Below are 22,878 nucleotides of genomic sequence, written 5' to 3' on the forward strand. Positions count from 1 at the left end.
CTAGAAAGCATGGTTTTACATTGACTTTGATTGTGGGAAGCTGGCAGAGAAAGTCACAAATGGCGATCATGTGACCAAGGGATATTGTAAATGCATGAGATGGTTGCCAGACACCCAGATTGTACTCATGTGACTGCAGTGGTGCTGAGATGGCAAGAACATAAGTACCACTTGTTCAGTGCTGCAGTAACTTTCACTGAATGAGTGGTTGTTATCTGAAGGCTACCTGTGCAATCAACATGAAATTAAAACTACTGGCATAATTAAAATTGATATGTTGATATGGACTAAATTGGTAATAAGGCAAACTGTAAGTCAAAATATGGCAATTGCTCCAATTTGGGAGTGGGATTGTTACCTGGGCTGATAAGAATCATTGATTATTGCATCCCACCAAGATATGATAATTATATGTGCCCAGAGTCATACCTTATGAGGTGGGCAGCTATATAAATTCAATAGCAAACAAACAAACAAATAAAAAACCAATTTGCAATTGAACTGTTTTCCATGGAAGCTGTATATAATGCAACAGCATTATATATTGTGAGGATATAGCAATGTGCTCACTTTGGTTGAACATATATATAAATAACTCATCCTAGAGGACAGCCAGGAATCTATATGTCTGGTGCATACTGTGAATTCCAACAACTACCATAATGAGATGAAGTGCCATCTACTGAACTATTTACTACACAATTGAGTTCCAATATTAACCAGAAACATATGAAAGTAGATATCCTGACCAAGTTCTTGATCAGGGCTTGGTATAGTGATCTTACCACAAAAATAAATCTTGGGAAATGATTCATATGTTGATAAGAGGTAGTGTTGGGACAGCAGTAACAATAGTTGGAGCAAGACTACATTTAGATAAAAAGGAGCTAAAGGTAGTTCTCAATTTAAAGCTATAACTGGGATTGACATTCAGTCGCTGAAGGAAGCAGTCGTTAAGTGGGACATCCATGTGACTGTCCATGTGATTGATTCACTCAATAACTGCAATCCCAGCAATCTTAGTTGTGGTTGTTAAGCAACCGCACAGGTCGTTAAGCAGATGAAGTTCCAATAAGGAGTGCAGGGAGCCTCAGGGTAATGGGGAGACCCTGGGAGGCTCTAGTCAGGAGCTGAAAATCCACCCTGCCAAAATCGAAGCAGGATTTTCAGCCTCTGAACAGAGAAACATTTGTGTGCGGCCTGCACTGGGCCTCTCAGGGCCTCTATCACCTTGCCCCTGAATAACAGGTGTATACACAGAGGAGTTCTCAGCAATTGTCCTCCAGACCAAATTGACTGACTTTACAATATTTTTAGCCTATTCCAATCAAAACATCTGGGGAGTGGGAACACAAAGTCAAAATAAGAGTAGGGCACATACAAACATATATAATTAATAAAATATGCAATGGAAATTTAATACATTAGAAATGCCATTAAGTTAGATTAGCTTGAGGTCCAAATACTCACTGGAACAATGCTGCTTTGATTAATTTTCAAATACATACAGTAGAGACTGCCCTCTCCTCCAGGGCAAGAATGTTCCATAAAATTAGGGTACTGTTTCTTTTCCCACAATGAAATAGATATTTAATTGAATATGAAAAAGAGAATATTTATCACTCAGGGTTGAATTATAGAGTGCTTGGTGCTCTCTGAGCTTGGTTGTTTGCTTGCAGATGTTTAATTATCCAACAAGGTAACATGTTCAATGAGAATTACTATAAGATTTGCTTCCTATTTATTGTCTTTTAAGAGACAATAAAAAAAGCTAAGAAGGAAATATCTATTGAGATTCTCAGTCATCCAAGTCATGGTTGTCCCAAAGGTGTTTTTTCAAAAGGCATCCAAGAACTTTCTGAATGAATGCTGAAGAATGGAGAGATTTATATTCCTTGCGGTCATCTGGTCGTTGGCACTCTTTCTGACAATTGTTGAGGCCACTTGGAAGTTCTCAGGGTCACCTGAATAGTGCACATGGGTATGGAACCTTCTTGGAACTGTTGAAAGGACTGTGTTGTAAACAGGAGATAGGTGGTGTTGTACTCTTCCCCCTGTATGCAGTAAAATGAAATGAGACATGTACAGATCTGTACATTAGAGAAACAAAACAACTTCATAAAAACATGGCACAACATAGGAGAAAAAACCCATCAGGACAAATCCATCTGCATTTGAAAGACAAAGGTCACTCTTTTGAAGCCAGCAAAGTCCACACGCTGAACAGAGGACCACTGGTTTGAAGAGGGGGTCAAGGAAGCCATCTACATTAAGACTGAACAGCCCTTTATCAACAGAGGGGGAGGGCTATGACACCACCTAACTCCTGTTTATAACACAGTCCTTTCAGCAGTTATAAATATAAATTCTTCCATTCTCCACCATTCAGTCAGAACTGAAAACGCTTCTTGGATGAGAAGCTAAATATCTTCAAGGAAAAGCAAAGTCCAATTGTCTTTTGAAAAAGCACCTTTGGGAATGAGAAGGGAACAAAAAGACCAGACACATCATTTCCAGCTCAAATACCTAGATAAGCAGGGATTAATACCAGACAAGGAATCACATAGAAAGCAATACCCTAATCAAGGAACTGTCAAGAACAAAGCCACACTCCCACCAACAGTGGCAGGACAAGCTACTATATATAAACAGCTAACTACCTGTTCACTCACCCTGATGATGTTATCTAGTTGGGTACTGTAACGAAAGCAAACAATCAAGCTCAGAGAACACTATGGACTCCACAAATGTGTACCTTCTTGTAGTACATGCAACTTTTAAAATTGTTATTTTGTCACCTTAATGTGACGAAATAAAGAAAGAGAGAGATCAAAGTAGCCAGTAAACTAGTTGTCATATTCTATTTAACAGTTAATACAAAATCAGAAGAAAAACATATTGTTAAGGCCAAGAAAAAAATAGTTGGGATGCTGAACTGAAATATGTATTGTAAAATGTGTAACTATATGAAGGAAATTGATTATTGTTCAAACACTTTAAAATAAAGGCTTCATCTTATTTTTGAAAAATAAAGCTAAAATATTTTTTGGGCAAAATCACTTCAAACATACAAAACAAATAGGTTTGAGAGAGCACCACCTTGTGGGCAAAATTGATAATATGTATAGTATAAAACTGGCAGAGTAGAACCCAAATAAATCTTACTGTGGTTATTATTTAAAATATAATTCTATGTATTAACTTTAATATGACAATATCAAGGCTATTCAGTGAATATACATCAGTTGGTCTTATTTGAACGTCTGATCTTGAAGGCATGTGTCATTAGCCGCCCCAAGTCACCTTATAGGGGAGATAAGATATAAGGGAGGCATAATATTTTAATAAATAAAAATAAAATATAAAAATAATATGGGATAGATAGACAGACAAACAGACAGACAAAAACAGAATAGTTGCAAATGCAAAATGGTCTCAACAGGCCTCCATAAACTCAATTAAAGGAGATAGATTTTTTTCTTATATGGCATAATCACTGTTGACTCTCAATGACTCCACAGATTTTCTTCAGGATGATCTTTCATATCTTCCAATTGCCCCAGTAACTGAGTCCATCCAACGTTCCCAGTTTTATAGACTTCCCAAGAATTAATCAAGTCTTTGTATTATGTGTCTAAAAAATGAGAGAAAGTAATGGCTAAAAAAAAAAGAGAGAGAGATCTTTCTGTGAAACCTTCTGTCAGTGCTGCTTCTTGCTTTGTTTTTATTTCTCCCGAGTTGTTTTTCTTAATATTTAAAATTTTAACACTTCTTACTTACTAGCAAATATATCAAACACAAAAGACACGCACATTCAATAACAACAGGCGGCGGCGGGGGTGGAGAAACTGTCTGAAGGCTCATTTAACTTGACGTTTCGGTCATTTCAATAGAACAGGTAACTCTTAAAAAAGCGTCTCTATTTGAATCGCCTTTAGGCATTTGAAATACCTGAGCCTTCAACGCCACTCTCTCGAAATGCAATAGGTCAGCGGGCTGCCTGAAGCCCCGCCCCGCTCGCGCTACCTTAACAACAAGCGTTGGCAGCCCGCCAATTTCTTCGCGCGCGAGGTCAGAATCGTCGCGGGAGCCTCTTTCGCCATCTCTCGTGGTGTTCGCTTGTTCGTTTAGCTCGAAGGACCGTTAGAACCGCCATGGCGGTCTGGGAGAAAAATGCGCGCGGAAAAAAGCCATGCTAAGAGCTGGAGCCCTTATGGTCGCATTGCTAGTTCTGGCGCCGTTCACGGAGTGGTCCGAACGGGGTCATCTGCTTCTCCTCTGTGAAGTGTGGCCAGGTGAGGAGCATATAAAGCTACCTGCTTCAGCTGAATGGCTGAGGATTATGGATCTGCCGCGAAGGCTTATTCTCTCGGAAGGCGCCAAGCTGAGGAAAGCACAGAGTTCTCCTGCGAATGAGGGGCTTAGTAGAATTTGAAAGTCATCCTTTGTAATAAGAGCGTGAAGTTAAAAGTAATGACTTTAAGCTTCTAAATAAATATGGGAGATGAGTAGTTTCGTTCCCGTTTAATAGTTCTTGTCATTCTCAATATGGGAAAATCAGCAATCCGTTCAATGCTATGGATGACTTTAAATCTGAGAATGAAAATATTTCTAGGTTGGACTTGGAATTTTAATGAGTTAAGTTTATACTATTGTAGATGCAGTAGAACTGAAACTACCTGTCCTGTGGTGGAAATCAGAGATACTATACCAGAACTGAAATAACGAAAAATCCATTGTATATCTGAAATAAGTGAAAATATTCATTGCACTGTGAATATTTGAACCTGTTTCCTTCCTATTGAAACACCTGCTGTGATTACCATCTAGAAATTTTGATACTCATTTTGATTACTCAACTTTTCATTAAGTACTTGAAAAGCCACTGGGCCTTGGTAAAAAGTAAGCAAGAATCTACAACAACACTTTTGTTGAAAGTTAATGCTACTAAATACTGCTTCCAAAAAAAGATTGTACTGTACTAGTTCTTAGACAAGAAAGGTATTGGCAATGAATTCCTGTTACATCTGTTCAGAGATAACTACATTATTTTAATGAGATTTAATCTCAGTGTATATAGGTTCACAACTTTTGTTTCAAAAAATACTCTTCAGTATTATGTGCAATTTGGAAATGCATGTGCTTAAACACTGTTAACAGTTTAAAAATATGTTAGAACAACAGACTTAGCTGTGTTGCTCTAAGGGCTTACTCTTTATTTACTTTCTTGGGAGAGGAGATTCCTTTCTTCCAACCTGCGTTTGTGTTTTAAATCAAATTTAAATCAAATACTGGCAAAAGGAATACAGGGAATCCTCGACTTACAACCACAATTGAGCCCAAAATTTATATTGTTAAGTGAGTCATTTGTTAAGTGAGTTTTGCCCAATTTATGACATTTCTTGTCACAGTTGTTAAATGAATCACTGCAGTTGTTAAGTTAGTAACCTGGTTGTTAGGTGAATGTGGCTTCACCATTGACTTTGTTGTCAAAAGGTCGCAAAAGGTAATCACATGACCCAGGAACACTACAACCATCATAAATATTAGTCAATTGCCAAGCATCTGAGTTTTCATCATGTGACCATGGGAATGCTACAACGGTCGTAACTGTGAAAAACGGTCATAAGTCACTTTTTTTAGTGCCTTTGTAACTTTGAACAGTCACTAAATGAACTGTTGTAAATTGAGGACTACTTGTACTTTAAGCACCATAGGGATCAGATGAGAAGGAAAGTCTTCTTTAAAAGTTTTACAAAACTACACCTGGTGCTAATTTTATGGGAGATGGGCTTTCTCTCAAACTCTGCAGCCTCAGTGCATGTACAGTATGAAGTCTTCAAGGCCTTGCAGAAGGCCTGTAGGATCAGGGTCAATCTGATCTCTAGCGGGATGATATTCCAGAGAGCGGGTGTCATGGCAGAAAAGGCTCTCCTCTTGGATGAAATGACACTTCTTAGCACATGATATCTGGAGCATCCCCGTCCTGCTGAAGTAAATGAGATCAGTAGAAAAAAACTGGGGAGAGATGGTCCCATAAGTAACCTGGCCCCAAGCAATGAAGGGCTTTAAAAGTGACCACCACATAGAATTTCATCCAGAAACATACTGCTAGCCAGTGCAGCTCTCATAGTAGAGGTGGCCTATGCACCAAACAACAGGCAACTTTAAGACAACTTGACTTAATAAGACAATATAAGAGCCTATTTGGTCTAGTAGTTAAGACACCAGACTAGAAAACAAGACTAAAAATCAAGTCCCGCCTTAGCTATGAAAGTGGCTAAGTCACACTTTGGGGCCAGTCACTCTTTCTCAGCCCAATTCATCTCTCAGAGTTGTTCTGGGAAAAATAGAAGGAAGGTGGTTCTACATATTCACTGTATTTGTAGAAATAATATTCACTATTATTTGTAGAAATAATAAAGGTGGAATATAAATAAACAAATAAATAGGCCGCCCCACTGTATTTTATGTTGACTGAAATGCTCTTCATGGGTAGGCTCATGTAGAACACATTGCAGTGGTGCAATCAGGTCACTAGAGCATACAGTAAGTGACTGAGTATGACCTCTTTGTCTAGGAATGGTGCAAATGATGCATAATCCAAAATTTGTGCAAAGGCTATCCTAGCTATGGCTGCCACCTTTTAGTTGAGCAGGAGCTATGACTCTAGGCTCTAGTCTAGGAGGATCCTTTTGACTGTGCTGATTCTGTCAGAGGCAATGTTGCCTCATCCAGAATCAAAGACAAAAGTCCAAAAACCTAAAGCAGTTTGGCCTTGCTAGGGTAGAGCTGAAACCTGATATGTCCCATTTAGATGTTAGTTTCTAGGGCTGAAACAAAATCTCCATGGCATCACTCAGACAACCTGAGGTAGAGATATAAAGTTGGTATCATCAGACTGATGAAACTTCACCCCAAATCAGGATGACCTCATTCAGAAGCTTTAGGGAGACTTTGATGGGAAAAAGCACTGAACCCTGAGACATCTCACAGGATAAGGACTGTAGGTTGGACTTCTTCCTGCCCTATCAACGCAACTGGAATTGACCTCAGAAAGGAAACAAGCCAGTAATACAATGCATTCCCAACTCAGAGCCAAGCCAGAAGGATACCATCGATGATATTGAAACTTGATAGTATTAAAAGTCGGGACCTGAAGACTTGGCTGTTCAAGCAAATAGGCCGACTCTGATTCTGGGTTTTATTATTTATTAGTTAATTTGGATTAAAATGGGATTTTGCTGAACATGTTTTTAACTTGTGTTCGCCGCCCTGAGTCCTTCTGGAGAAGGGCGGCATATAAATACAATCAATCAATCAATCAATCAATCAATAAAAGCTGCCAAGTAATCAAAAACAAGGATGGATGCGAAGACTTCCGGTTGGCGCCACGGGGACACAGACGGGGAAATGGTGAGCTCTGCTGAGCCCTGCCAAATCCCCTCTGCTAAGCTGCCGCCGATAGGTCTGCGGACCTCCCCTGTCTTGTAGGGACAGGGGGACAAGAAGGAACGCCTTGGGCGGCCGAGAGGAACGGGCGGGTTCCTAGGGGCCGGAGGCTTCTTCACGTCGGCGGCAGCGGAATGGCAGCCATGGCAGCTGCCCTGAAACCACGGCAACCGGGAACAAGGATTGTGCTGGAGGAAGATGAAGAAAGAGCAAAAATCAAGAAGCCGGGTGAGTGACACCAACCCAGGCAATATAACATACCTATTTGGAATTATTGGAAAATAAGACCCCAAAATTAAAAGCGGCTGCTGGACTGTGGGGCTTAAAGATTGAAAAGGAAAAAAAAATGGGTAAAAGACCCAAATTGAATTTTGTTGCAGTAAACTTAAACTGGATGATTTGGCATTAATAAATCTCTGAAATTTGACTGTGCCTTTAACTGGAGTGGAGAGGAGAAATGGATATTCCTGAGAATTAATGCCTCTAAAAGAAAATGAAGCTAATGAAGATAGACAGATGGATGGCTACAAAATAGCCACGGAGTCTGCAGCGATTAAGCAGGGAAGTGGATTGAAGAGATCTCCCTTTCTGAGTGGAAAAGAAACATGGTAATTGGCTTTTTACCTTGGATTACTTGAAATTAATATTGGATATAAGGATTTTGGAGATTCCTACTCTGTCCCAGATGATTTTAAGAAAGAAGAAAGAAAGAACATTTTGGATTTTAACGATGGAGACTGACAAAACTAGGTGTGGCGTAGTTAACAAAGACAGGAAGCTGATGCACTACGCTTGGAACAGACATTTTAAAAGGTTTAAAGGGACATACAGAAATTCTTTACTTTGAACTGATGAACCTTGAAATAGAGCACTTTGGACAGAGAGGAAAAGGAAGAATTAAAGTGGATAAATTTAAATGTGACTAACTGAAATGTAAAGTTTAAAAGCCTATGTATATATGATAAAATTTAAAAGCCTAGGTATATTTGATTTTTGGATAAAAACAGGAAGGGTTGTGAAATAATAAAATAGAAAATAAGAGGTGGCTATTAAAATAGTGGATGATATAAAGGGGATAAAAATAATAAAGAAGAATATATTTTGAGGCAGGAAAATTTTAAGAAAATGTACTGTTTGATGTAATACGTTTTAATTTTAATTTGCAAACAAATGTTAAACTGATGAATAAGGATTGATTGAACAAAATACAAGATAAACAGATGCTAGTGATTAATCTTGAATTAAGGTAATACAAGTTGGAAATGATGATCATTATGAAATATACTGAGATTTGAATTGAAAGAGCAGGATGGAAAAATGATATAAAACAGATAATTATATTACAGTTAAAATGTGTGGGATGGATACCAACTAGATAAGAGTTTGAGACTCGGTGGAAATACGTTGGAAATTAATTCAAAATGCTGGAAACAGCCAAACAAATAGGAGGAGAGTTGGAGGAGACTATGCTGGAAATCAGCTAAACAATGGAGGGAGTTAAGGAGGAGACTATGCTGGAAATCAGCCCACAAAATGCTGGAAACAGTCAAACAAATAGGAGAGTTGGAGGAGATTGAGGAACTATTCTGAAATCAACTAAATGGTGTTTTGGAGGGGATCAAGCTGAGAATTAATCAAATAGAACAAGCTGGAAGATAGTTAAATATTAGAGGGAGATATAGTGGAAAATATATTAGCAATTGGAGTAAATAAAATGTATCTTCGTGAGAAATGTGTGTAATATGTAAACTGGGAGAAAAAAACTAAGGTAAACTGATTTGAGGATAAGGGTCAAAGGATTAAAATTAGACAAAATGTTGTTTTATAAAATATAATAAAAATGGAGTGGTATTGAATTGACACTAAGAATAAATGGTGATAAAATTGTAAGGTAAACACTTAACGAGGTTAGAATATTATAAAAATTATTTTGATATGACTTGTATAAGATATAAGGTAAAGAAGAATAAAGATATGTTTAGAATTGTTATGCAGATGTAAAAATGAGTGAAAGTGAATTTGAAACTAATTTTGGATAGATATAATGGATTTATATAGATGAAAATGTTAAATTTGAGGTAAAATTGGTTTTTTTCTTAAGTTTTGAATTTCTTTTTTATCTTCTTTTTTTTCTTTTTTTTCTTTTTTTTCTTTTTTTGTTTATTTATAAAAGATGTAATGGAAATTGTGAATTGAGCTTGTGAAAGGAATGTAAGCGTGGTAACCATCTATGACCGGATCGAGATTTTTGCTCTTGAAAGTTATGTTTTTATGTTTAAATTTGAAAAAATAAATAAAAAAATATATTTACAAAAAAAAAAAGAAGGATGGATGCATCACTCCATATCATTCCCACAGACATCATCCAAATTGCTTTTTATAATTACAATTTTAAACTTAAGCAAGTTAATCTAATTAATAACATTAAAAATCTCTGAAAATTTTGTTGGTATATAGTATACATGCCTTATAAGGGAGCTATCTTGTCCAAAATTATTACTATTATTAAAGCAGGTCTTGGAATACAATCCTGACTTTATGATAATGTGATTTGAAATATTTAATTAAACTAGGGTTATTTGCTTTGTTGCAGGGCATTTAAAAGAGTATCAACAATTATTAATAGCATCTGATAATGATTCATACAAAACATCAGTGAATAGAATCCCAGAACAGTCTACGCTGAAAAAGGACAACAGAAATTACAAAAGCTTCAGAATGAATTTCAAAATTCATGGCAAAAATGCCATTAAGAACCATCAACTAAGATATGCAGTTCAGTTTAAAATAAATCTAAATTTAGTTGGAGTCAAAAAAACCATTCAAATTTCAAAAAAGCAATTAGTAACATTTAGTAACATTTTAATGGAAATAAATTATTTAAGGAGACTCCGTATGTTGATAAATACAAATCTTAAAGATTGTAAAGTAAAGATGAATTGGTATATTAATGTGAGAAAGAAATTTGAAGATAACAAATCACATGCATCGTATTTTGAAAATGGATGTAAATACATGAAAACCAGATCACCCATGAGTTATATGGAACATCAAGCAAATATATTAAGAAGTGAAGAACTGTTGCAAAAAAGTCAGAAAAGCTTGGAAAGCATTATGCTAAAATTTACAAAGCAACATAAAGGAGATCATATTGAAGCAAACATTTTAAAGGAAAAATGTAAAAATAGTATTGATAGACTTTTAGCTTCTGTGAAAGAAAAATTTTGTAAAGTGATTACAAATGAGTACAATAAAAATTTGCACAGAATAGTTTCTGATCAACAGAAAATACTTAATAGAGAAAGAAAAAAATATATAGGATTTAAAAGTTTACAACAGGAAAAAAATATTAAAGAAAAAATTAAGATGTGGAAATGGAAAACAAGAAGTAAAAAATCAATTTATGCAAATCAGAAGCTTCAATTCAGATATTTATTCACTTACCAAAGAAACAGACACATACAAAAGGTATACTCAACTCATAAAAAGATGTTTAACATTCAAAGGAAAAAAATCCCTGTATTTCAAACAAAAATTTATAGAAACAAACATTTAATACAAAAATGGGGCAATATTGTCAGAGCTAGAAAAGAGAGAAAATTTGGAGAAAATGAAATGGGCACTTTGTTCAAAAATTGCTATATGCATTTTTCCATAATAAATCTTAAGTTTCTAACAATTACAATATGTATGAAGCAAGACTTTTTTAGCTCAAGGAAATATCAAAAACAGCAATTAATCCAAGTGAAAAAAACGTTACGATATCTGTTGCCATCTTCAGAGAGAGTTAAAAAGAAGTATTTTATTCAGACAGGACTTGAAATGTCACTTCTAAAAACACCGATGGTAAAATGGCTTAAAAAAGAGGGTTTTCCAGGCTTAACCTACCGATACTTCTACAAAGATACCTTTAATAGCCCATCATCAACTGTTGAAAGAACCAAGCGATCAGCAAAAAATAAAACTGAATCAGTATCAGTAGGTAGGTTTATTTTTGTGTTTATCATACATATTTTTAAGATATAATAGCTTTAATACAAAGTTAAATGTATAAATTGAATAACCTCCAGTTTAAAAGTATTGTTGATCAATAAACATCTTCAGTATGTATATCCAGCTTTATATAAGTCTAAAAGAAACTGGGTTCATACCCTACATATAGTAAATACTCCATGGCACCAAACAAGGATTTCAAATCTAGAAAATTTATTGATTCTGACTTGATGAAACAAATTAGTTTCAACATAAAAATTATGCATCACTTAAATTCATATATACTGAATTATTAGCATAAAATGTAAGTGATATTTCTGTATCATTTTTAGGGCTGGCTAGTTCTATCAATCTTTCTCCCTTGAGACTTTTGTACCAATTCTAAAGATCTTCCAGGCCTGAAACATTTTGGGTAATGGGAGCTGTAGAGAAGATAATTGGAAAATCTTTTGTTTTACAAAGTCTGTTCCATTCATAGAAAGGGTATTAAGACTCAAGCAGGCCTGTTAAAAGAATTGTCTATTGCTGTATTATGTTACTTCTTGTCCTGTTACATTTAGAAGAAACTTTGCTATAGTCCATAGTGCCATTAGAAATTTAACTTATTTTTTATTGGAGATGCTTAGATTTTCCTCATCATTTCTTAAAGTAGTATAATTAATGTAGAATGTTGGAATAAAGTTGTTAACAGTCTGAACAGCAATGGGTTCAGATATTCCATCCTATTAAAGTACAAGACACTTTATCCTGCACAAATTGTCTGCTCAGATCATGGCTGTTTTATCTTCAGGAATAAAAGCTCTATTCTCCCTGATCCTATCTAGAAACTCCCTGATCAGGAAATCAAAGCTCTTCCACACAGATACTTCAACTATGAAATATGATGAGATAACTATGTAGAAGGCAATTAGAATATGAAGATTAATCTTAATGGAGTTGTTTTCTGTATCAGTAATATCAATGGCAATTCTGGCTCACATGATCTTGGTAAATGGGAAAAAAAGTACTGGAAGCAATCACCCCAGGCAAGTTGCACAAAAATAATATACAACAATGGATTCTAAAATGTTCCCCATCTGTAGAAAACAGAAAAAATGAGCTGTTCTGGAAGTTGTTAGAGGGCAAAATGAGTGCTTTAAATGATTTGAGGTTTATGATAAGGTTTACCTCTTAGTCTCCTTCCCAAAAAGATCCTGGCCACTTTCTGAATGTGGCACTCAATATATCATGCTGTAGCTCTTGCACTTTATTATATTTATTTTTATTTTATTTATTTTATTTCAAATTTATATACCGCACCTTCTCCCAAGGGACTCAGGGCGGTGTACAGCCAGATAAAAACATACAATACAAACATTAAGAACAATTAAAAGAATATATATTAATTTGGCCCCAGTTTAAAATGACAAACAAATTTAAAATTTAAAAATATGTTAAGTCAGCCCGGCTTGATGAAAAAATAAAGTTTTAAGGACACGGCGGAATATGAAATAAAGACCTCCAGCAAATTTGACTAATGCTAAACTATCTGCCTTCTGTTCTGGCATAAAGTTCTATTAATACATATTCTTCTGATAGGAGGGAAATGGCAGTCAGGCTGGGTAGATGCTCCGTCTAATGCATAGGACCAAGTCTGCCAATCAAACTGGCTCCGTCCTCCTGGCCTTCCCCAGTTGTTCGACTCGGTCTAGGCTGGAGGATGTGTCTTCCGAGTTTCCCTCACAACTTCAATTGAACGCTTCTAGACAGCCGGGATCGGCTTGTATCTGCCAGCTGGCAGATACACTCAACAGGCTCCGCCTGTCCCTTTGCAGTTCCCAGGAAGATCGGGGGAGCTTGGCTGCAATTCAAAGGCCTTTGCCTAGCAGCCCGCCTCGGCTCGAGTGGAGTCTCACCGAGAGCTCCAGTTGCGCTAATAGCCGGAGGGCTAGCGATTTTCCGGACCCACACCTCACATCAGGACGAATCAGGTCAGGCAGCGATTCCTGCAGCCGCCTCAGAATTTTTTGGCCGCGCTAGCTCATTGGGCCGGTTTCAAGATGGTGGCCGCCATGTGGTCAGGTTCTGTGGCGCGCCAGAATGCCTCAGGGAGACGCAGGCAGAACGCCTCAGGGACCCTCTAGAGCAGTGGTTCTCAACCTTCCTAATGCTGCGACCCTTTAATACAGTTCCTCATGTTGTGGTGACCCCCAACCATAAAATTATTCCTAAAACCATTGAAAATATGTATTTTCCGATGGTCTTAGGTGACCCCTGTGAAAAGGTCGTTCGACCCCCAAAGGGGTCCCGACCCACAGGTTGAGAACCACTGCTCTAGAGGGTGCCTCTGCCTTGCCTCCCCTGGCTAAAAAGGCCAGGGGAAAGAAGACCACCTTGGCTACCTCCCTCTCCTCATCCTCTAAGGAGGATCAAAGGAGACACATTGAAAAGGCCTTCCTCAAAGCTCAGGCCCAACGATCCTGGCCTTAGATCCAGGCCTTCTACTGCCAGGCCTTCTACTGCCAGCAAGCCTGGCATAGAATCAACCAGGTCAGCGCGGGAATTATCCCCTGACATTTCAGCTGCGGCCTCCTTTGTCCTAGCTCCAGACAGCCAACTACTGTTCCAGACACTTCCTGATCCTGTTCCCTCATTGCAGCAACAGGATCCTGCAACAGCTCCTGCCTCAGTTCCATCACCAGCTCAGCCCCCCCGCCTCCTGTCATGGTGGATTCATTGGAGGCTATCATAACTAGGGCAATCAGACAGAGCCTGGCTCAGTGCCTTCTCAGGACACTGTACCCACATCTCCAGGCTCCTCCCAACAGGTCCAGCCCAGGGATCTGGAGGATTCCTTTTCAGAACAGGATCGAATACCAATCCTCAGCTGACCAGGTTTCAGGCTCCGAGGTCGACGACTCCCACAAACAGGCCTGGTCTGATGATGAAGGCTTAAGTTCAGACCAGCCTTTGTTCATAGGCCTTTTCAGGCCTCAGGTTTTCCGTTCACTCCTGTTCAAGGGTATCACCACTACTCACTTGGGAGAACCTCCATCCTCGGCTGTTACCTTCTCGTTTAGCGACCCCGCAATGGCCATGTTTGCGGAACCTACCATCGATCCTGAGACAATACCTGCCCCAAAGCTGTTTACTGACGTGCTCCAGTGTCAATGGTCCCTTCCGGGGGTAGGGCCCAGTCCCAACGGATTAGACAAGCGCCTTTACAATTCGGCGGCCCCTCTGGCAGATCTTCTCCAACCCCCCATGGTGGATCCTCCCATTGTGGCCCTCACCAACACTACACATCCTACGGGTCCAGCCGAGGATTCGCTCCAACCAGAGGACAAGCGAGCTGAGAAGACGCTGCTCAAGGGCCACATGGCTACTGCCTGGTCTATCAAGGCATCCACATCGGTGTCGTTTTTCAACAGGGCGGCTTTGATCTGGCTTAAGCAGCTCCAGGGTTGCCTTCCTCTATCCGACGCCAGATCCCACCAGGACCTGAACAAAATCTCGGCTGCCTTGGAATATTCAGCGGACGCAATGCTCAACGCCACTAGATTTTTGGCAAGATCACTTGGTTCCACCGTTGCCTCACCCCGGCTCTTGTGGCTCCGCAATTGGCAGGCGGACATGCGAAGCAAATGGCAACTCGCACCATACTCCGTTGGCAACCTCTTCGGCCCGTCATTGGATCCTCTCCTCATTGAGACAAGGGATAGATGCAAGGTCCTTCCCACAGCCTCCAGATGTGGTGACTCACGTTATTTGGCGTCCTCACAGTACCAGTCCTTTCGAGCCTCCGATTCGTCATCCTTCCAGCCTCGTTTTCAACGGCCCTTTGCTTCCAGATCTCACCAAGACTCTCAGGTCAGACAAGGGACTAGGTTCCACCCAAGCGTTCCTATCGTGGGGGGCGGGGGCGTTTCTACAGGAGACCCAGATAGACTTCCCTCCTCCCCTCCCATTGGTGGTCGACTGTCCCTCTTTTCCACACAATGGGAGTCCTCCACCGAGGACTCCTGTGTCTTGCGCACCATTTCTTCTGGGCTTTCTTTAGAATTCCTTTCCCTCCCTCCTCCCCGTTTTCTCCCATGTCCTGTATCCTACAACAGATCCAAACGGGAACTAGTTTCTGCTGCCATTGACCACCTGCTTCAAATCGAGGCCATTCAGCCGATCCCCCAGTTCCAACAGGGCCAGGGGTTCTACTCCTGCCTATTCATCGTAAAGAAGTCTTCTGGCAGGTGGAGGGCCATATTAGATCTCAAATCATTGAACCGGTATATAATCTATCGCCGGTTCAAGATGCAATCCCTTTTCTCGGTCCGTCCGGGGGATTATCTTTCCTCCATAGATCTAACGGAGGCTTACCTCCATGTGCCCGTATTGCCCGCTCACCGACAATTCCTTCGTTTCTGTTTTCTGGGACAACATTACCAATACAAGGCCCTTCCCTTTGGCCTTTCCTCAGCTACCAGGGTGTTTACGAAGTTTATGGCAGCCCTTATTGGCCATCTTCGTTCTCACTCTATCCGAATCCAATTTTATTTTATTTATCTATTATTTAGACGACATTCTAATTCTCTCATCTTCCCCTTCTGAGGCACATAGAGACCTCTCCACGGTTCTCTCCACTCTGCAAAGCCACGGATTCTCTATTAATTGGCCCAAAAGTCACCTCTCCCCATCCACCCATATCCTACATTTGGGGGCACTTATTGACACGAAATTGTCCATGGTCTTCGTCACCCGACTGTCAGGATAGCCTTAGTTCCTTAGTGCACAAATGTCTGTCCACTGGTTCAGTGACGGTCCTAGAGCTATCCCGTCTATTGGGCAAGATGGTGTCTACGTTTGGAATCACACCGTGGTCTCGCTTACATAGCAGCGAACTTCAGTGGCTTCTGCTGCCCTTCCAAAAAGCCCAACGCAACACATCCCTCGTCCGTCTGCAACGGCCGAGCCCGGTGCTACGATCCTTACTGTGGTGGACCTCAAATGCCATCTCTCGGGGTTCCTGTTACAGAGAACCTCCTCGACTTCAACTCACCAGCGATGCCAGCCTTACGGGGTGGGGCGCCCACCTCCTCCATCACATGGTTCAAGGTCAGTGGTCTGCACGGGAGAGCCTCCTCAACATCAAGTTGCTCGAGTTGAGGGCCATTCACCTGGCCATTGCCCACTTTCAGGATCAGGTAGTTGGGAAGGACATTCTGGTCCTCATAGACAATACCACCGCCAAAGCCCACATCAACAAGCTGGGGGGCACCCACTCAAGATCCCTCATGACGGAGGCCCTTCAACTGGGAATGTGGCCCGAGACACACCTGAATTCCATCAAGGCGGACCACATCCCAGGTTCTGCAAACATCCAAGCAGACGCCCTCAGCCGGAACCTTGTGGATCAAGGGGATAACGGCCAGGTTCGGGACTCCTTTGGTGGACCTTTTCGCATCTCCTATCAACCACCAGGTTCCCCAATATTTCTCCAGGTACCCGGAACCCAGGGCCGAAGCCATGAACGCTCTTCACAGCGGGTGGCCAGTGGGGCTGCTGTATGCATTTCCTCCCATCCCAGTGATCCCCAAGGTGATCCGGAAGCTGCTAGACGAAGGAGCAGAGCTCATTTTCCTGGCCCCACATTGGCCCAGACGGCCGTGGTACGCAGACTTAATGTCCCTGTCTGTAGCCCCACATTGGCGCATTCCGGACTCCAAGGTGGCCCTGACACAAGGGGCACTGCACCATCCGGACCCCACGTGGCTCCGCTTGACCGCTTGGTTGAGCGGCTCATATTGAAGGCGGCCAAGCTACTGCCGGACGTCATTTCCACCATTCAGGCCTCTCGCCGTCCTTCTACAACTCGGATATAGGAAGCACTTGGTGCTCCTTCTCCTTATGGTGCTCCAAGTCCTCTGTGTCTCCCACTTCAGCCAACATCACTCACGTGTTAACCTTCCTCCAGGATGGTCTTGGAAAAAGTCTGGCACTGAACACCCTTTGGCGTCAGGTGGCTGCTATAGCATTGGTCCTGGCGTGCAGATCAACCGACTCACTTTCCAGGCATCCCATCATCCAGAGCTTCCTCCGATGGGCCGCTAATCTGCGTCCTCCGGTTGTTCATCGCTTCCCCACCTGGAACCTCAACAAAGTCCTCAATGCTCTTATGGCGCCACCGTTCGAACCCTGTCACCAGGCATCCCTTCGCTTACTGTCCTTTAAGGTATCGTTTCTAGTTGCGATCACGTCAGCTCGCCGCATCTCAGAACTGGCCACCCTTTCTATCTGAGCGGACCTCTGTATTTTTCACAATGACAGGGTTGTTCTCTGCCTCAACCCCACATTTCTCCCCAAAGTGAACTCTAAACTTTTACCGAGCTCAGGAGCTCGTTCTCCCAAATTTCTGTCCTCATCTGTCCCATTGGTTGGAACGCTCTTGGCACACCTTAGACATCCGCCGGGTTCTGAAGATCTATATCTCCCGGATGGCTCCTATCCGCAAGACAGAGGCTCTCCATCGCTTTCCAGCCGGCAGCCAGCGGTTCCCGCATTGCAGGTCCCACCTTGGGTCGGTGGATCAGAGCCACTATCGCTATGGCTTACCGCCATTTGGGCATTCCCGTGCCGTGCCACATCACAGCACATTCAACCAGGAGCGTTGCCACCTCTGCGGCTTGGTCTACCCAGGCATCTCTGGAGGAGGTCTGCAGGGCTGCCACGTGGACCAGCCTAAGCCCGTTCATACGACACTATAAGGTGGACTCCTTCGCATCGGCTGATGCAGCATTCGGAAGACGGGTTCTTCAGGTGGTTCATCGTTCTTAATGGCGGCCGGATCCGGACCTCATCCTCCCTGGAGGACATAGAGCTTTGGTATGTCCCCAGCCTGACTGCCGTTTCCCTCCTATCAGGAGAATGGATGTTGGTCTTACCTGATACGTCCTTTCTCTGTCAGGAGGAAACGGCAGTCAGCCCCACCCTGCTGAGTCCGGTCTGGGCATTAGGCCGGGGTGGGTGGTTTTCTAATTATCATTTCAGGAAGACACGTCACATTGGTCTGCGTCTTCACCCTCGCTGAACAACTGGAGAAGGCCAGGAGGGCGGAGCCAGTTTGATTGGCAGACTCAGTCCTATGCATTAGATGGAGCATCTACCCAGCCTGACTGCCATTTCCTCCTGACAGAGAAAGGACGTATCAGGTAAGACCAACGTCCATTTCCATCCTTGCATACTTATGTTTGAATGGAGATCATAATTGTCATAAAAAATCAAAATGAACAATAGATTTTATAAAATGCAGAACTTCTGAAATACTCAAAGCTATATACTAGTAATTAATTCAAAAATGGGACACCTGCACAGCTATAAATAAGACATGAGATTGATTGAAAGTCACAACAGATGCTGAATTCTTTCATTATTCTAATCATCCCCTTTCCAATCAGATTTATCTTGCTTTGCCTCTGATTTTGGAGTCTAGCTGGAAAAAACAACTAGGAGGACAATGCATTGTGGAATAATGGAAAATTGTGAAGAGTTCACAGTCTATCTCTTAGCACCATTCCTTTACTGAAAATTACCATTATCTTCTTCACAGCCATGCAGCAGACAGGACTACATTTAATCATGTGGGCTTATTCAGGGCTTCCGGTTTCCTTGTCTTCGGCGACGGCGGCGCTCTTTGAAGCTCCGCCAGCCCCGCCGCCTGTAGAGCCGCTTCGTGATCGAGAAGTGGCTCGAAAACTTCAAAATCCTGAGGATTGTTGGAGGAGAGATAGCAGGGCACAGGTCGAGCCCCTGTAACCCCCCAGGGAATCGTTTCTGGGGAGGAAACAGGCGCGGCTCCCTTCCAACCTGCTGAGACTCCGGGCGGCGTGGGACGATTCTGCTTCTGCAGAACAAGCCGGCTGCAGGAAACTTAAAGCGAAAGAACCAGCTTTAATAAACAGCGAAACTACCTGAATCCTGAAATTTGGAAACGCAAGTATTAGCACTTTGTTGACTTTTCAATCTGAGAAAATGCGAATGAGTGAAAGTGCTTTGAAAAAACATGGCGCCTAGCTTCAGAGTTAACGAGCCAGCGAGTGTGGATTGGTGAAGTTATTTTGTTTTGCTACAAAGTTTCCAAGTTGCTACTAAGCTGCCTTGCTTGTTATAAGAGAAATAACTGGAAAATTTTTTCCCTTTTTAATATTGGACTTTGCTTTATTTTAACCCTTGTTTGATCAAATCTGGGGGACTTTTTTAGAAGTCTTTGTGCTGGAGGGAAAGGAAAAGGAACCTCCCTCTTTAGAAAAACTAGATCACGAGCCAGGATGGCTTCAAAGAAGCAGGAAGGGAAGGCACTAGGGGGGGGATCCCCCACACACAAACATCAAACGCAACTTCCCCCTGCTCAACAGCTACAAACTCAGAAAAAAGAATTTGATGTGGGAGATTTAAAAGAATTTATTTCTAAAACTCTGGATGACAAATTTCAAAAATGTCAACAGGAGATAGATGATAAACTTCAAAAATCACATCAGGAATTTATGCAGGAAATTAATGAAGTTAAAGACATGGTGAAACAGAATCAAAATAAGGTGACCAAAAAAATATCAGAAGTGGCGTCTGGCCTGGCAGAATTTATTGGGAAAGTTGATTTTAAAGTTGAAGAATTCAAATCAGAAGTTAATGTTAAGATGAAAGACAATGATTATAAAATTGATGAAGTTGACAATAAAATGCAGAGAATTGAAGATGAGATTGTTATGATACAATTCCGGGCGATGGAATTTGCCATACGGCTTCGGGGAATTCGAGAGGAGGAGAGACAGGATTTGAGACAGGTTTGCTCTGAAGCCTTGGCTAAGATTTTACAAGCTAATCCTGATTTGGTATTTCATAAAATAGATAAAATTTACAGAGTGAACTCTTGGGTGGCCAGACAAAGACAATTGCCTAGAGATGTGGTCATATACTTTACTGAGAGAGAAATTAGAAATGATATCCTGCAAAAATCTTTTCACACTTCTGTACAAGTGGGGGGCTCACGACTTGAAATTTTTAAAGAATTACCTCCTAAAATGCTGAAAGCTAGAAAAGAATTTGGTTTTCTTGTTAAGGAATTGAGAAATTTACAGATACCCTTCCGGTGGGACGCACCAGCTGGGATAATTTTTAGATATAAGGGAGAAGGATATCGGTTGAATACCGTGGAGAAGGCACAACACTTTTACAGTACTATTCTTAAGGAAAGAACACCATCTCCACGTACATCTACAGTTTTGGAGATTAAGGAGAGTGAAGAGAGGCAATTGAAAGAACAGTCTAAGCAGGAATTAGAAAATGTGCAAGGTGCAGAAGGAGGTTTTCTGAGTGAGCCCTTGTTGGATTCTTCTCCAATTTTGGATTTGATTCAGTTGACAGAAGTTAAAGATCAACGTTTAACTAGAGCCCAATCCAAGCTACTTAAACAAAAGCAACAACAACAACAGGAAAGACAAGACAAGAAGGCAGTTAAGAGTACCGTACAAGAGAGTGGAGCTATGGGAGGAGCGAGATCGAAGCTCTCGGATGAACTTCAAATATTTTGCTCTGTGCTCCAGAAAGAGGCTGATGACCTTTAAGTGTCTATCTTGGAATGTCAATGGGTTGAATTCAGCACAGAAAAGGAAGAAATTATTTACATATTTGAAACAATTTAATAATGATATAATATGTTTACAAGAAACGCATATCACAACTCAAGATCAAAAATATTTGATAAACTCAAAATTAGGAGCACATTATATATCTTCAACTTCGCAGAAAAAGAATGGTGTGGTTATTTATGTAAATAAAAAATTAACAGCGAAAGTTATAGAAGCAGATCAAGATGGTAGGTTTGTAGCAATTGAATTGCTCACAGCAAATGGTCAAATTCTTTTGATTGGAATTTATGCTCCCAACCAACAACAGGATTATTTTTATAAGATGTTACATATTAAAATATTGCAATGGGACTATAGATCTATTTTAATTATGGGAGACTGGAATGGAGTAATTGATTCTAAACTAGATAAAAAGAGCTTGGCAAAGTCTAGAATTAGACTACCACAGACTTTTTTTGATATGAAAGAAGATATGGAATTAAAAGATGTTTGGAGAATACATAATCCAAATGAATTGGACTACACTTTTTTTTCGGATAGACATAGATCTTTTTCTAGGATTGATTTTATCCTGTTGTCAAATGATCTACTTGTTAAGACAAAAAGAACAAAGATTTGTCCAAGAACTCTGACTGACCATAGCCCGGTATGGATAGAAATTGAGATGGATAAGGTTGAGAGACGTTCTTGGAGATTAAATGAGAACTTGTTTAGATATGAAAAAAATACAATAGAACTTAAAAAGCATTTGAAAGAATTTTTTGAAATAAATTTGAATAAAGGTACCCCAATTGAAATTGTTTGGGATGCAAGTAAAGCTTATATGAGAGGGGTACTTATCTACATGAATTCTAAACATAGACTGTTCCGACAAAAGAAAAGATTTGAGTTGGAAATGGAAATAAAGAATAAAGAACAGTTACTTATTAAAAACCCAACAGATGAAAGAATACGAAGTGCTATAAAACTTTTGAAAGACCAATTTCAAATGCTTATGGCGGAACAAGTTGCAACAAGTTTACAATACGCGAAGCATAATACATTTTGCAACGCTAACAAACCGGGCAGATGGTTGGCTTACACATTGAGGAAAAAACAAAGTATACGGACTATTGATAGTATTGATATTGGAGGGAAAGAAATCTTTCAACAAAAACTAATTAAAGAAGCTTTTGTGGATTATTATACTAAACTATATGCCAAAGAAGAGGTGCAGAATGGACTTATAGAAAAATATTTAAAGGATAAGAGAGTTACAAAAATTACTGATCAACAAAAGGAAAGAATGAATTATCCTATAACAGAGGAGGAGATAACAGCAGCAATTAAACAGCTAAAAACAGCCAAAGCTCCTGGCACGGATGGTTTGACCGCAGTGTATTACAAAACTTTACAAGCTGAAATGGTGGGACAACTTAGAGATTTATTTTGCAATATTCAACAAGGGGGTAAAATACCCCCATCTTGGACAACTGCTTATATATCTTTGATACCAAAAGAACAAGTTGGTCCTAAAAAACCAGAGAACTATAGACCAATATCTCTTTTGAACACAGACTATAAAATTTATGCGAAGGTATTAGCCAACAGGTTGATGCCAGTAATCCAAAAGGTGATTCATGCGGACCAAGCGGGATTTATTGAGGGCAGATATATGAAGGACAATGTAAGGCAAGTAATAGACTTATTGGAATATCTTGACAAGAATAAACAGATTTCTGCAGTGCTGGTTTTTTTGGATGCGGAGAAGGCCTTTGATAGAGTGGACTGGAATTTTCTACTAAAGACTTTAAAAAAGATGGGCTTTGGGGACCAATTT

General features: G+C 40.5%; 1 protein-coding gene across 2 annotated transcripts in view; it reads left to right on the forward strand.

The window, feature by feature from the left end:
• The first annotated feature begins 4,018 nt into the window (after nucleotides 1–4,018).
• The window catches only part of C3H1orf185 (chromosome 3 C1orf185 homolog), a 30,197-nt gene continuing 11,337 nt past the window's right edge, over nucleotides 4,019–22,878 (forward strand). Inside the window, exons 1-3 of one of the 2 annotated variants that reach the window (XM_087891055.1) lie at nucleotides 4,045–4,295; nucleotides 10,046–10,920; nucleotides 11,263–11,434. In XM_087891055.1, the coding sequence (XP_087747181.1) occupies nucleotides 4,193–4,295; nucleotides 10,046–10,920; nucleotides 11,263–11,434 (1,150 nt within the window). In that variant the 5' untranslated portion in view covers nucleotides 4,045–4,192. Of the gene's footprint in view, nucleotides 4,296–10,045; nucleotides 11,435–22,878 lie in introns of both variants that reach the window. The other variant, XM_087891054.1, reaches the window with a different exon arrangement.

This window comes from Pantherophis guttatus, chromosome 3, assembly GCF_059756535.1.
Source record: "Pantherophis guttatus breed Tessera chromosome 3, ASM5975653v1, whole genome shotgun sequence".
NCBI lineage: Eukaryota > Metazoa > Chordata > Lepidosauria > Squamata > Colubridae > Pantherophis > Pantherophis guttatus.